Source organism: Misgurnus anguillicaudatus, chromosome 17 (assembly GCF_027580225.2).
Source record: "Misgurnus anguillicaudatus chromosome 17, ASM2758022v2, whole genome shotgun sequence".
Lineage (NCBI taxonomy): Eukaryota > Metazoa > Chordata > Actinopteri > Cypriniformes > Cobitidae > Misgurnus > Misgurnus anguillicaudatus.
In genome coordinates this window covers 39,003,245-39,018,246 of record NC_073353.2, presented here as the reverse complement: position 1 = coordinate 39,018,246, position 15,002 = coordinate 39,003,245, and the positions used below count along the sequence as shown (strand labels likewise).

The 15,002-nt window shown below is 37.1% G+C and overlaps 2 protein-coding genes across 3 annotated transcripts; both read left to right on the top strand.

Moving 5' to 3' along the window:
* Positions 1–507: 507 nt before the first annotated feature.
* LOC129452530 (protocadherin-8) lies at positions 508–6,724 on the top strand. Of its 2 annotated transcripts, none has more exons than XM_055216476.2 (3): positions 508–3,203; positions 4,067–4,262; positions 6,019–6,724. In XM_055216476.2, exons 1-3 carry the CDS (start codon positions 777–779, stop codon positions 6,354–6,356), a joined length of 2,961 nt encoding a protein of 986 aa, XP_055072451.2. In that variant the 5' UTR covers positions 508–776; the 3' UTR covers positions 6,357–6,724. The 2 variants fall into 2 exon arrangements, with proteins under 2 accessions (XP_055072451.2, XP_055072452.2); XM_055216477.2 differs by having other exon boundaries at positions 508–3,170; positions 6,019–6,722.
* Positions 6,725–8,147: 1,423 nt separating this feature from the next.
* Positions 8,148–12,915, top strand: cnmd (chondromodulin). The gene is made up of 7 exons (XM_055215558.2): positions 8,148–8,357; positions 8,457–8,597; positions 9,793–9,933; positions 10,015–10,089; positions 10,315–10,468; positions 11,282–11,424; positions 11,878–12,915. Exons 1-7 carry the CDS (start codon positions 8,325–8,327, stop codon positions 12,097–12,099), a joined length of 909 nt encoding a protein of 302 aa, XP_055071533.2. The 5' UTR covers positions 8,148–8,324; the 3' UTR covers positions 12,100–12,915.
* Positions 12,916–15,002: the final 2,087 nt, after the last annotated feature.

Here is a 15,002-nt window from a genome sequence, read left to right as displayed (position 1 = left end):
GCTATACATTAATATCACGGAGATGTATTTTCCTTCTAGCATGATGAACTGATTATTTTTTGACTTAAGTGTGTGATTTAGATGCTGACAGGTTGCCATTTCTTTAAAGTTACCACTTTTCACCAATATCTTACTGTCCATGTCCACATCCACACAAAGAAAAAACTTTGATTAGGCTATTAATGATTAACATATCTGTAGTACTGTGTGTGGAGGCATTATAGGACTAAATGAAAATAAATAGCTCATCTAAACATAATTAATTAGGCTACAATGTTAAACACTCAAAAGACATAATAATCGACTGCATCATTTTATTTACATGTTACAGATGATGTGGTAATTTGATGTGAAATATATTTCAAATCAATATGTTTTTGTATTTCACAGTTGAGGAAGAGAGTGACAAGAGAGGACAACCTATACTAAAATGTTTCACTTTAATGTTTTTTTATGTCCAATGAAATGCTGAACATAAAAAGGGAAAAAAATGCATTGGTCGTTAAAAGAGAGAAAATAACAATGCCATGTCAGCTGTCCCCGCCATCGTCACACATTCATGTGTAATGTGTTCTGGTTCATGTGAATGGGAAATGGCATCATTCGGTGTCTGTCACGGGAGGGGTGAGAGAAGAAGAAGCGGCACACAAGTGACTTGCGCTACAGTTTAGAGAACCTGATGAACGGCACGACTGGAACCGAGTCTTCACCCAGGACAGACGCGCGCGGCGCTTTGTTCTCTCTATCGCAACATAAAACGCGAAATACTACCGACTATGGAGCAAAGACTTTTGTTAGTGTGGATAGCTGGAATGACACTCATTTGGCTTTTGGTTGTGTCCGACGTTGTGTCCGAAGAACGAACGGTGAGATATAAAATATATGAGGAGGTGCGTCCGCCGACGGTCATAGGGACACTGGCCAGCAATGTCACCTGGACCCCGGACAAAACCCGCACGTTCCCCGGCATAAGGTTTAAACTGATGAGTCCATCCACCGGATCTTTCATCCGCTTTAGAGAAAGCGACGGGAGGCTTACGGTCGAAGAGCGCATCGACCGGGAGCGCGTTTGCAAGCGGAATCCGCGGTGCGTAATCACCTTCGATGTCGCTTTTGTGTCCGCCGAGCAATTCGAGCTTTTTCACGTCGAGGTGGAAGTGATGGACGTCAACGACAACTCACCGGAGTTTCCGCGCGCCGAGTGCACCATTGAGATCTCCGAGAGCGCGGCGGTGGGGACGCGCATCCCTTTGGACGCAGCCGAGGACGCGGACGTGGGATCAAACTCTATCCAGTCCTACCAAATCACCGATAACACTCACTTTAGCATAGATGTCATTACGAGGGTGGATGGGGTTAAATATGCAGAGCTTGTGCTCATGAAGGAGCTGGACCGAGAAAGTCGCGCGTTTTACGCACTGAAGCTCGTGGCGACGGACGGAGGACATCCTCCGAAAAGCGGCTCCACCAATGTTACTGTCAAAGTCAAAGACGCCAATGACAACAGTCCGGTGTTTGACCAGAGCCATTACTCTGTCGATTTGCCAGAGGATGCGCCCGTCGAATCAGTCGTGTTGGACTTAAATGCCATAGATCCGGATGAGGGTCTCAACGGAGAGGTTGTGTACGAACTGGGCAAGCAAGTCACAACAAAGATAAGACAACTATTCAAGATGGATTACAAAACCGGACAGCTGACTCTGCAGAGTCCTGTCGATTACGAAGACGAGACCACGTACGAAATCGACGTGCAGGCCACCGATTTGGGTCACAATCCGGTCCCCTCGATGTGTAAAATTACTGTAAACGTGAGAGATGTGAACGACAACCCCCCTGAAATAAGCATCACCCCTATCACACCTTTAACAGATGGAGTTGCGCACGTTAGTGAAGCTACAGGTCCGGACATTCTGGTTGCTTTGATTAGCATCAAAGACAAGGACTCTGGTGCGAATGGACAGGTGAGCTGCACTCTCAACGGCGGACACGGCAACTTTAGACTCAAAAGGGCCTATGAAGGCAGTTACACAATAATCACAATGGCTGCGCTCGACAGAGAAAAGCTCCCGGAATATAATTTGACCGTGGTGGCAGAGGACTTCGGTGCACCGCCGTTACGCACGGTCACCAGTTTTATAATAAAGCTAACAGACGTCAATGACAATGCCCCAGTGTTCAGCGCAAAGATATATGAGGGCTTTATAGAGGAAAACCAATTACCTGGCACCTACATCACGACAGTTCTGGCCAGCGATCAAGATTCGGGACTTAATGGGGAAATAACCTATGAACTTTTTGACTCGGACACAAACAGCGTCTCCAGGTTTGCCATTATGAATCAGGCGGGTAACGTTTACGCCCTTCAGAGTTTCAATTACGAGGTCACAAAGAGGCTGGATTTGCGCGTCCAGGCCAGCGACAGAGGATGGCCGCAGCTTCATACCAATGCTGTTCTCGTTATCAATATAGTTGATCAGAATGATAACGCCCCCTGTATAACCCAGCCACCCTTAATCAATGGCTCTGCCGAAATCCAGCTGCCCAGAGACGCGCCGCCCGGGTACATCGTGACCCGAATAAAGGCAAAAGACGTGGACGCGGGTTTAAACGCTGAGCTCACCTACAAGCTTTACGACGGAGGCGATTTCGGCTTTGCAATCGATCCGAATACGGGGGAAATATATATCAACCGCAAAATTGCGCACGACGCGCAAGACATATGGAGAGTGCTGGTGACCGTGAATGATAACGGACACCCGTCACTAACTTCAACAGCCACTATTCATTTTACTTTAACCGAGTCTGCGCCTTCAAATGGCAATTTCTACGACGAAAGAGAGGAGGAAGAGCCCGGGCACTGGACACTGATTTTAATTCTGGCCCTGACGGGTTCTTCTATGCTGTTTCTGCTTGTTTTGTCGTACTTGTTGTGCAGAAGTCACAGAAACGGACAGAAGAGACGCGCCGAGCTTCAAGATGTTCCTTACGCGACGGATAATAACGCTGTGTCCATGATCTCCAACCACACCGCCAATGTGTTTGACGCGCACGAGTTTCACTCCACGTCTGTCATAAACACTCCTGAAAAACTCCACGACAGCGTGCAAGCAACTGCTGAAAGCCCACAGACCTTCAACAACAAATACAGAAGTGTGGCGGGGGAAATAGACGTAAGGGGCGACACTGTATGTGTGCGCGTGTCTGTGAGTTGCCTTTCACACTTGAAGTGTTCTTGGGTTCAGAAACAGCTAGACTGAGTACAGCTGATTGAAACTGTCTGCATGTAAGCTGTCTGTCTGTCTGTCATACACAAACAATATTTCACTCTAAAAAGAACAATCATCACAACCGTATCAAAAAATATTTCCTACACAGCAAAGCTGTTATGTGTACTGTATGGCTGTAGATGATTTGAGGTTTAATCATAAGCAGTAGCAGTTCTAGGGTTAGTGGCAATTTGGGGCATAGATCAGACCTCTGTCCATATAAAACCATCAATTGAAATGTTGCATCTGCAAGGTATGATTTTAATTACTGTAATATTAAATAAAGTTAGGGATGAGCATGATCATGTTATCCAACCAATCAGAGCGAGAAAAGGTTTGTGTATATATAGCTGTCCCTCACCATCGTCATGTGACAGTTTCCCTCCTCCCGCCCATCGCCTCTACTGGCTGCTTTCCAGAGTAGCCTACTCTGGGTTCATGCCAAATTTTGAGCTCTTAGCCCTCCCCTCGGACAGGACGCCAAATATGAATTAGTTATCACATCTGATTACATGTTAGTGCAAACTCCTAAAATAGCATAAATGAGAAAATATATATAATAAAACTTTCTCTAAAAACACAACACTTAGTTGACGACACTGAAATGAACACATCTAACACTTGTATTCAAACAGTGATACAATATCTCAGACAGAGCGTTAAGAATGAGTTTTTGTGAATGTTTCGTATGGAGTATTAGAGTGATTATGGACAAACACTTCTTAAGCATTGATATTATATTTATCCGTGCATTATTCACCATGTCTAACTATAACATCAATGTTGTCGTGTCTTTGCAGGGATATTCTACTTTGCCTGGTTATGGTAAAGAGGCGGCACGACCGATCACGGTATGGAAAGGCAACTCGATGATGACCATCGCAGTAAGAGATCCACAGATAAGTGGCAAGGACAGTGGGAAAGGAGACAGCGATGTGAATGACAGTGATTCTGACATCAGTGAAGGAGTCAAGAAAGACTACACTTCATATAAAGGTTAGACAAAACTTGACAGACTGACCCACTTCAAAACTTTTAGGGGTGGTTTCCCAGACAGGGATTATAGTCCTAGACTAAAATAAATGTAAGAGCTGCCAAACTGAAAACTGCGTGCAATAACATATCTTAAAATACATCAGTGCTCTTTGTTTTGACTCAAAATGCACACAAATTAGGTTTTTAGTAAGGCATGTTTGTTAAAACTTTATATTTTCCTAATTAAATATATTTTATTTATTGGCAACAGTTTGTTAAAAGTAAAATGAGCATTAAACATGAACAAATCTTTATCTTCAAAGAATAAAACTATAAAATAACTCAAGCAAATCTTTCTGGGAACAAAAATCTGAAAGAAAAAACAGAAAAATTTTGATGAGGATTTTTGGTTTCCAGAATGCTTTGCACTAGTAAATAACATCAATTTAAATCTACAGTAAGTTACTGGAAAACAGCTAACAATAATACTGTCATTTTTACCGTAATTTTTAACAGTGATTGATATACATTTTTTATTTTAAAAAAATTACACTGGACTAATGGGGGTTTCTGATCACTGTTTGTATCATAATCTTCGAATATTTCTAATTAAAAAAACATAAATTGAGACCAAGGGGTGGTTTCCCGGACAGGGATTAGCTTAGTTTAAGCCAGGACTAGGACTTAGTTTAAATGTACAGTAACTTACTGGAAAACAGCTGCATAACTACAGTAAAAAATTACAGTGCTGTTTTTTCCTACTATCTTTTTCTTTATTCTTTACTTGTCTGGTGTGACACCCAAATGTCTCTGTCTGGGGATTAATAAAGCATTATCTTATCTTATCTTATAAAAATGCTTCAGTGCATATATAATATTTATATTACTGTGAACATAACAGTGTGTTCAGACAAAAAAGTCACAGATCTAAAAAAACAAACAAACAAGCAATTCCAGAGTTATGGATATGCCATTAAAACCTTTAATAAGGTATTTATTACCAATATATTGATCCATCTGTTTATGTTTTTTTCTAAACTCTTGATTATATCAGTCTATAGTCATGTTTTCTGTTTAGATAAGGGAAATAAACATGTGTTTATTTACAAGTGACAATAAAAAGGACAGTTTTTTGGAGACAACATACTTTGTAGGAATTTTTTTAAATTAAAATGCACAAACCAGAAGCAATAATACCCAACAAATGCACAAAGAACCAATTATATTTATTAGATTTTTGTATGAGCCTTTATGAGGAACAAAAATTGTTATGGACGTGAAATTGAAGATTTTTATTAAACACACTTTAACAGTTAATTAAACTTTAACAGAGATTTTGTATGGGTATTTAAACCACCAAATATTTACATCGAACAAATCAGTATGATTATAAACGTTTACATTATTTTTTATGAAAGGTTGACATTTGGATGAAATGTGGCAGATATTTCTGTCCTGCTGTATTTTCCACTGTATTTACAAAAACAAGTGCAAACTAAACAAGGTTTTAGAAATGATATACTAACTCACACTACTGTACTGTATCTTTGCAAAATGATAATTGCATGTTTTGGTCTCTCTGTTCAAATGAATGCTCACAGTAATGAGATGTCGATTGTTGGTTAACTTCAAGATCTGTGTGGATTCCTCAAATAAAAGCTGTCCTTCCTGTGATGTCACTACCGGATCAGTTTCATGTTTAAGTCTGTCTGTCTGTCTGTAGAGTAAACTCATTCTTATAATAGTAGTTGTATTGACAGAAATGTTTTTGTCACAGGTCTGTGGGCCTGTACCAGCGAGTGCCGAATCCTCGGCCATTCGGATCGATGTTGGAGTCCATCTGTAAGCAGAAGCGGTGGAGGCATTAATCCCAGACATCTCTCGACCTTCTCAAGGACACGACCGTCCTCGCAGGTCACAATGAACAGAAACAGCTGTGAGACTCAGACATTCAGGAGCGCAGCCTTGCAGAGTCTTACAGAGGATCAACAGACTCAATATGATTACATTCATGTTTGTTCACCACAGTCACAGAGGAGACAAGAAGACATCCCAGTATTTACACATACAGAGCCCATCACAACAAACAGTCCTGAAGGATTTACAGACGACTGATACCTCAATATCATAATGTTTAGGTTGATGTATATATTTTTAGCTTCAACTGTATTGTTTTGATGTTTTGTATATACTGTATATATGTTTTTTCATTGCATGTTTGGGATTATTATAATGTGTTGTGTTTGTAATTCACTTTGTCTGACTGTAAACAACTTCACAACAAATTAAATGTTTTTTTATTCTAAATCTACAATGTTTTATAATCGAGAACAATATTTAATAAGATCAGACAACATGTTTCTTAAAAAAAGAGAGAAATAAAGCAGATTACAGTAAATAGTGCTTTGCATCTTTGAGAAACCCATCAAAGTTTGAGACGCGTCACTACATTGGTTTATTTTGATCCTTTATGGTTTCACGTTTGAAAGTATTGTAGGCAAATGTTAATTGTGCTTATATAAAATGTATTGTGTACATAGTGGATCGTGAATACCGAATACGTCAGTACTGTTATAATGTTTCCCAGCATGCACTAAATGCACTTTAAATGTTTAAATCTCTTGGGATGTATGATGCAGCAGTCTGATGCAGTTTTGCCCTTAAGATATTTAATCTCCAAGTTTGTTTTTTCTTTTAAAAATTAAGTGTTGGAGTGGTAACAAAAACATTGCATATTTTTTATATCCACTGTAGTGAAAAACAGGAATTTTTACTTATAATTTAATTCTTAGCTTTTATTTATTTCATAAAATGTCCTAGTTGAAATAGCAATCATTTTGAAAAGACAAAATTAGTAGTTTGGCAAGGTCACACCCCCTAACATGTGATGTCATTTTAAAGAGCCAAATGTAACAACAGGATTTAACAGAATGACATGCATAACATTAGCAATATAACAGAAAACATGCACACTGTAAAAAATTTGCCGTAATTATGCAGCTGGTTGCCAGTAACTTACTGTAGAAGATAAATACTGAAAATGTTTCATGTTCATTTAACTTTGAACAAACTGTTGCCAGTAAATAACATCAATGTAAAATCTACAGTAAGTTACTGGCAGCTAGTTGCCAGTAATACCCAGTAATACTGTAATTTGTTTTACAATGTGGACAAAAATGAACACTGATCAGTCCATTCAGATCTCATTACTGTACACTCTCAGAAAAAAGGTACTAGAAGGTACAACAGTTGTCACTTAGGCGGTACCTTTTAAAAAGTAAACTTTTGAACCTAAAAGGTGCATATTGGTACCAAAATGGTACACAATGATACCTCAAAGGTACATATCCAACACATATCTGTACCAAAATGGTACATATTTGAACCTTTTTAAAAGGTACTGTCTCAGTGACATCCTTTGTACTTTTATTTCTAAGAATGTAGTGTGCTGCCTTCTTGAGCATCAATGAATGTTTGCATGTTTTGTAAAAAAGTCTTTATGTTGACCTCAGTGTAAGAAGATGAATCTCAACATTATACAGACACTGTGCTGAAGAACCCAAATCAAATAATGTGGAGAACCTGGAGGATTTTTCTGAAGAACCGCTTTATTGCTCAGGACAAACAAAGAGAAACCTTTCTCAGTCAACAGTGCTTTAAGACACATTCCTTTATACTTATCCGAAGAACTTTTTTAACTGCAAAGTACCTTTTTGTGAAACAGAAATGTTCTTTAGACGTTAAAGGTTCCTTACCGTTTAGCTGAAATCAATTCTTCTATTGTAAAGCACCTTTGAGAGAGTAGAATTTGTGTAATGACAGGTCATTTCTACAATTAAACATAAACATAAAACCCTAATTCCCTAAAATCTGTGTGTGTGTAAAATGAGTCGTCTGGTGTGTGTGATTTCTGAAGCCAAACATAGTTCCTACAGACGGATTCCAGTCTTGACCCCTCAGAGTTTCGTTTCTCCGGGAGCTTCTTTACCCCCTGATTTTTCCCCTGTCACGTACACGCAACATTTTTTTTACAGAAGCTACAGAAAGTCTCAAAGCGTTGCTTTCAGACGACCAGACTCCACCATGGAGGCAACATCAGAAAAATATCCTGCTGAGGTAGATCCTGGTGCATTTCTTTAAACATACAGTATACTGTGAGTAAAAATGAAACTGTTTTACACTAAATGAACGTGTTTTTATATTTGAATGAATCAGGTGTATGGAGGTTTGATGATGAAACCCAACGAATCGAGTCGTCTCAGGAGAACAGTGATCGCTGCCTTCATTGCAGGAGCTTTACTGCTGGTGTTTGGAGGAATTGGAGGATTTTACCTTTGGCAAATGAATGATAAAGAAGTATGTTGTATCTTTTAGACCAACACACTTGTCTAAAGTATTTTGGTTCAATCTGTTCAGCAGAATGCTGTGTTTTGCAGTCTATTACCTTCACAAAAATAGCTATCATTTGTTCATCTTATGCAACAAATTGCATTTGTGTGGTAGTTTGTTTCAGTGTGTTTGCAGTCATGAACAAATGTTTGCTTCACTTCTAATCAAATGATGCATTTTATTTTATAAAAAAATCCTCTGGAGTGACCTGATCAGATGAATATCATTATTATGTTTAAAGTGGCATATTTATATAAAATAGATTATATTGAATATTAGCACTTTCTGAAATTCATTCACAGCAGGAACAAAAAGCAGATTAACATGATGAGAATCTGGTAGACACTTTCCTTCATATAAACATATTAACTTTGATCTAAATGTTAATTAGAAAGCGTTCGCAAACATTAACTAATCCAATATTTTATCGCTCACGAAATCCAATAGTGCTGAACACACACTAAACCTGATGCAGTCATGTCAATAGTTAAAGCTCACATCCAGCGAAACTATTTCAATGATGTGTCAAGAATAATTAAAAGCATCAGTCTTTGCATGCGCGGTTATAAGTCGCCATTGATTTCAGACGCGGCTGGTATTTCCGTGAAAAAATCCTCCAGGTTAAAGGAGAAAAACAAAGAGCCCTCTGTAGACACCCAGTGTTTATACTGGAAGGGAAAGACTGTGCAAACATATTAACATGCAGCAAAAACCTCTGCTGCACAGAAACTACTGCACCAATAATCTTATCATATGATGTGCAATGCATTTTATAAAAGGTTTTGCTTCTGGAACTTAATTTTAAATTGCACATCAAAAATAAAGGTGCTTCCTGATGCCATAGAAGAACCATTGTCAGCTGAATGGTTATGTAAAGACATCCGAAGAACTTTCTAGGTTCTAAAGATTATAAAAAGGTATAAGAAATGGTTATTTTAAGAAGGTTGACCGAAAGGTTCTTTGAGGAACCGAAAATGGTTCTACTATGGCATTGCGGTGAAAAATCTTTGTTTATACAAGTGCAGCACAAAGAGTCAATATTCAATGAAAACCTTAAACACAGAGACTCATGAGTCAGTTTACCCATCCACAAGCATAAAACAACAGATCTGCATGTGAACACTGTATTTATCTGTGTATTTATTGTGTTGTATTTGAACAGGTGATCACTGCAGACTACAGCAGAAACATCAACATAAAGATGATCGAAGATTCTTTAGAGTTGAACTCTGAGAGTAATCCAGAACGATTCATGATGGACGCTGGAGACGGGAACATTCGGGAAGCTCATGACTTTAAATCTGTGAGTAGAACCGTCATAAACCTATTAATCTCATTTCACGGCCACTTTAAATGCAATTACCTATCAACTCTTTTTTTAAAGGGCATAACCGCAATGAGGTTTCCTGGAGGAGAAAAGTGTTACATCAGATCCCAGATCAGAAGTAAACTTTCTGAGGTGAGGATGCAATGAGCCTTCGCAATCTTTGAACTGACAAATTCATTTTAAATGTGATGGGTGCAATATCTTGTTGACGTAACCAAAATATAAAAAACACTAAAATATACTTAAAGGAAAAATCTGTCATTATTTACTCTCTATCGAATGAGAAATTTGATGCTTAATCTTTTTTAAGCCAAACTTTTGATTGTTTTCAACAGTAACAAATTGTTTTAATATCAGGAAGCGGAGGTTATATCAATCAAATCTGATGTGGATTCATTGGTTTGGATGGCATCTGATGAACCTCTGAAGGACAACAGTTTTCTCAGCTCTGAAATACTCAGATTCTGTGGAGACCTTCCGGTTTATTGGCAACACCCTACCAACAATCGAGGTATTTCACATTTTCATTACATAAACACTTGAAGAGATTAGACACATCACAAGAAACATCATCAACATCAAGCGTTCAATGGTGGGTTTATTAAATTGGAAGTTATGTTTGGTTTCAATGTCAGATAAATTATGCACATAACATTTCATCTTTAATTTTGTATGAATAATGATCAGTTTTATGATCTCATTTATCATCTTAGAAAGATAAATATTCATACATCAATAACTCGTTTTTATTAAAGGGTTCATTGCGTGAAAATCTGACTTTTCCATGTTTAAGTGCTATAATTGGGTCCCCAGTGCTTCTATCAACCTAGAAAATGTGAAAAAGATCAACCCAACTTAGTTTTGGTAAACCATTCTCTGCAAGCTTGTGAAAAAATAGATCATTGATATTTGGCTCCCATTGTGATGTCAGAAGGGGATCTTATTATAATAATACCACCCCTTAATCCGCACTATCCAACCACGACACTGACATTTAGTACAGAGAGAGAGAAAATAATTGAAAGCATAATTGAGTTTTAATTTCAACAAACCACCATTATGGTGATCAGTTTTTGCATTTCATCAGCTCATTTGCATTTAAAGGGACACACCCAAAAATGGCACATTTTTGCTTAAACCTAAACTTCACATACGTACTTTTGGGGGCACCAAAGATTCATTTGACATCTTAAAAAAGTATCATGAAATGTCCCCTTTAAATTGATAAAAATCATTAAAACACTGACCAGAAGATGTTTTTGTTTATGGTAAAAGACTGAATAAAGCTGCATTTCTTCATTAAACATCTCTATTGTTCTTGAAGCATTACGGACGAGAAGAAGCGTGAGCCGGCCGAAACGACAGAATGAAGGTGGATTAAACCGAAGACAGTCGAGAGGTCGAAACACAACATCCAGTGAAAATCAACACAGAGGATCTGATTTTAACCCTGAAAACCCATATCATGTGAGGAACATCATCATTATTAATGTTATAAGAGTTCATTATAAATGTTCAAATGTTTCAACCCAGCGTTGGGTCAAAAAGGGATGAACCCAACCTGTTGGGTGGTAATTTAAACTTTACTGCATTGTTTTAACCAAATGTTGGGTCAAATATAAATATTTTCTGAGTTTAACAGCTGGGTTTGTCCCTTTTTAACCCAAAACAGAGTTAAAAGTACTACAGGATTTATGTAGTTGCTATACTGTTGATGACATTATAAAATTAAGAAACAGCTTAACAGCATTGCTAAAATTTTATTTGACCTTTATATTTGCCATTAGATTTTTTTTAATCAGTTCTGTAATAACTCTGCAAAGACTTTCTATTGTGTGCAAACCTCTTACTTCATTGGCAGCTTCATGCTGTGTTACCACAGATTATGTTTTATGACCTTTAACCTTCTCTTCACTACAGCGTAATCAGGAGGCTGAAGAGACGATGACCTTCGACCCCATGTTGGATCATCGTGGCATCTGCTGTAATGAATGTCATCGCAGTTATACTCATTGTGAGAGAGTCTGTGAGCCACTCGGTGGTTATTGGCCGTGGCCGTACAATTATCGGGGCTGTCGGCAGGTGTGCAGGGTCATCATGCCGTGCCGCTGGTGGGCAGCTCGTATCATGGGTCTCGTGTAGGGTCTTGTGTTTCTTTAGGGCTGATATCAGGACATCAGAAGTGCCCTTAAGGCCTAAACTGAAGTACAATGAGATATTTACAATAAAAAAAATCTCATTGATGGCTACATTTATGGTACAAATGTTAGACATTTATGTTTTATTATGTTTTCCTTTACGAATAAACCTACCTAACCAAAGTTGCATCTGTGTATTTCAGAATAACACTTTTAAAAGACTTTTGCATCTATATACAATGTGAACTGTTTTTGACCACTATAGTGGTGCAGAAATGACACAAATTAATATATTTGGAAATAACATGAGAATGACACACAGTGAAGTAAACTAGTACTGTATTTAAAGTTAAAACTAATATCCTGTGGTGTCTGAGTCACAACCTAATTTTTGAAATCCTCTGCGTAGGCATTAATAACTCATCTTCTTCATCTTAGCTAATCCATAAATTAACCTAGTAAAATATTAATAGTGTGTATTAGAAAGATTTAACATGCTATTTCAGGAAACATTGATCAAATATCTTCTTATATGCTCTTAATGTTGTTGATGTTTTATGATGTTAAGTTTTCTCTTGTAAAATGCGGATCTCTTTATCGGTAGGGTTTTCATTTCATCCAGAAAAGATGATACACTGTTTATATATACAAGAATTAAGTAGGAATTAAGTAGGATAAAGATTAAAAAAGAAAAAAAAATACTAGGTCACTGATATGCAAGGATCAAGTCTCCCTTACAAAAATTAACCATGGTAACTGCTGGGTTGTTTTTAACCCAATGCAGGGTAAATATTGGACAGAACACATGTTGGGTTATTAAATAAACATTAATAAATAAACAAAAACAGTAAACAACAGAATTGCATTGAAACAACCAATCATTGGATTATGTGCCCAACATGTGTTCTGTCCAATAGTTACAGTGTTGGGTTAAAAACAACCCAGCAGAATTGTGTTATTTTTGTGGTAACCATGGTTTAAATACACTAAAAATGTCTGGGTTATTTTTGACAGATAATTGGTAAATATTGGACAGAACACATGCTGGGTTAAAAATGACCCAATGTTGGGTTATGCAACCATGGGGTATAATAACCCAGCAGTTGGGTTAAAACAACCCTGCATTGGATCAATTTTAACCCAGCAGTGTATTTACCCATTATGGGTCAAAAATAACCCAGCCAACCATTTCTAGAGTGTATAGTAACCATGCTCTCTAAAAAGTAAAAAGTTGGGTTGAATGAAAATGAACCCAGCATTTTGAGTTAAAACCACCCAGGATAAATTACAATCTAATGGGCTGGGCTCGGCCCCTTTTGACACAACACTTGGTTATAAATAACCCAGTATTTTTGAATAGTGTTTTTTAACTGTAGTAAAACCATGGTTAACCATGTATACTGACACATTTTTCATACTTTTGTACAAAAGGTCAGATATTCTTGCTTGCCCTGAAGCACTGTGATGAAATATCATACTGGATGATCATCAGGTTTAGCACATGTGCAGTCCACACTAGCATGATTGCTGATGTCATTAACACGAGAGATTAATATACTGAATACAAATACATTTATTAATCATGTTAAATATACTGTTAAAATCAATAAAAAATTCACATTTTCATTAGTGGACTCTCTCTCTCTCTCTCTCTCTCTCTCTCTCTCTCTCTCTCACTATTGAGTCTGGTGCTATAGTGCTAACTGAAAAAAACCCTCATCTAAATAAAACATTATATTTCAAATATAAAATGGTCTTATCCACTTCAATAATTTGAAGGCTGTCTAGTCTGTGTCTTCATTTATTTATTTATTATTCATTATTTATTGTTTTTCAGCAAACAGGCAGGAAGGAAACTTCCAAATGCAGCGTGAGTGATTTAAATTTAATGATGTGTGAAGCAAAGAATACAGCGCTGAAGTCTTATGCACCTATTTTAACACTAATGAGGAGAAATTCTGGTGTTCTTCAGTGTTTCAGTTCATGTTTCACTCAGTGAAGCCTCAGTGGGAGAATACGAGCAACACAACGGGAACTCAAATTGACTTTGGCATGTAGTGTCTCTGAATGTCCATGTCAGAAGTGAATAAACTCTCACTGCCTTCAGCAAATCTTCAGACATTTTACCATTATATTTAGACAGTTTATTGTTTTCTCAAATCACTTTAGCTTTATGAGTAGTTCTGTTCTGATATTTTTAAGACATATACTCTCATTGCGATGTTTATGGTCTACACACTCATATTTTTCATAGGATTAATGTATAATTTCACATTACAGACAATTAGACCTTTATTATAGAATAATAACATTTAATCAAATTTAAAATAACATCAACATTATTATTCACTCAATTCAACATTATTTGAATATAGAAATTGTGTGTCATGCATTGACAAAGGCTGTTGTTGTCTGTGAGTTATGGAGGAGATGCATGAGCCTTACTACGATTGGTCAATGGTAGCACTTAACTTTCAACTATTTTTACATAATGGCACTAAAATGACGCTAAAAGAATTTGTATTATTCGTTACTGTCTTAGGAAACCAATTCAATTTTATCTTATATCTGTATTAGTTTCTATCTCTCAGTACTCTGCACTTGTCCTTTTAATAAATAAAATTGTTCAATTCAGTTCAATTCTTTCAATTCTGTTTTATCTTCATGTTCCTTTATTTAGTAAAAAAGTACAGTCAGCCTGTCCTTGTTCCAACACTGTAAAAAATATGCAGCCTTTTTATTAAATCAACATATATTTTTATGTTACATTAACTTAATTTGATAAGTTATGTCAACTTTTTACGAGCCACAACTTAAAATAGTAAGTAGAATTGATTTGCAAAACCAAGTTGTTTTAATTCCATGCTGTATTTTTTTTACAGTGAAAATAATTTCCAGACTTTAAAA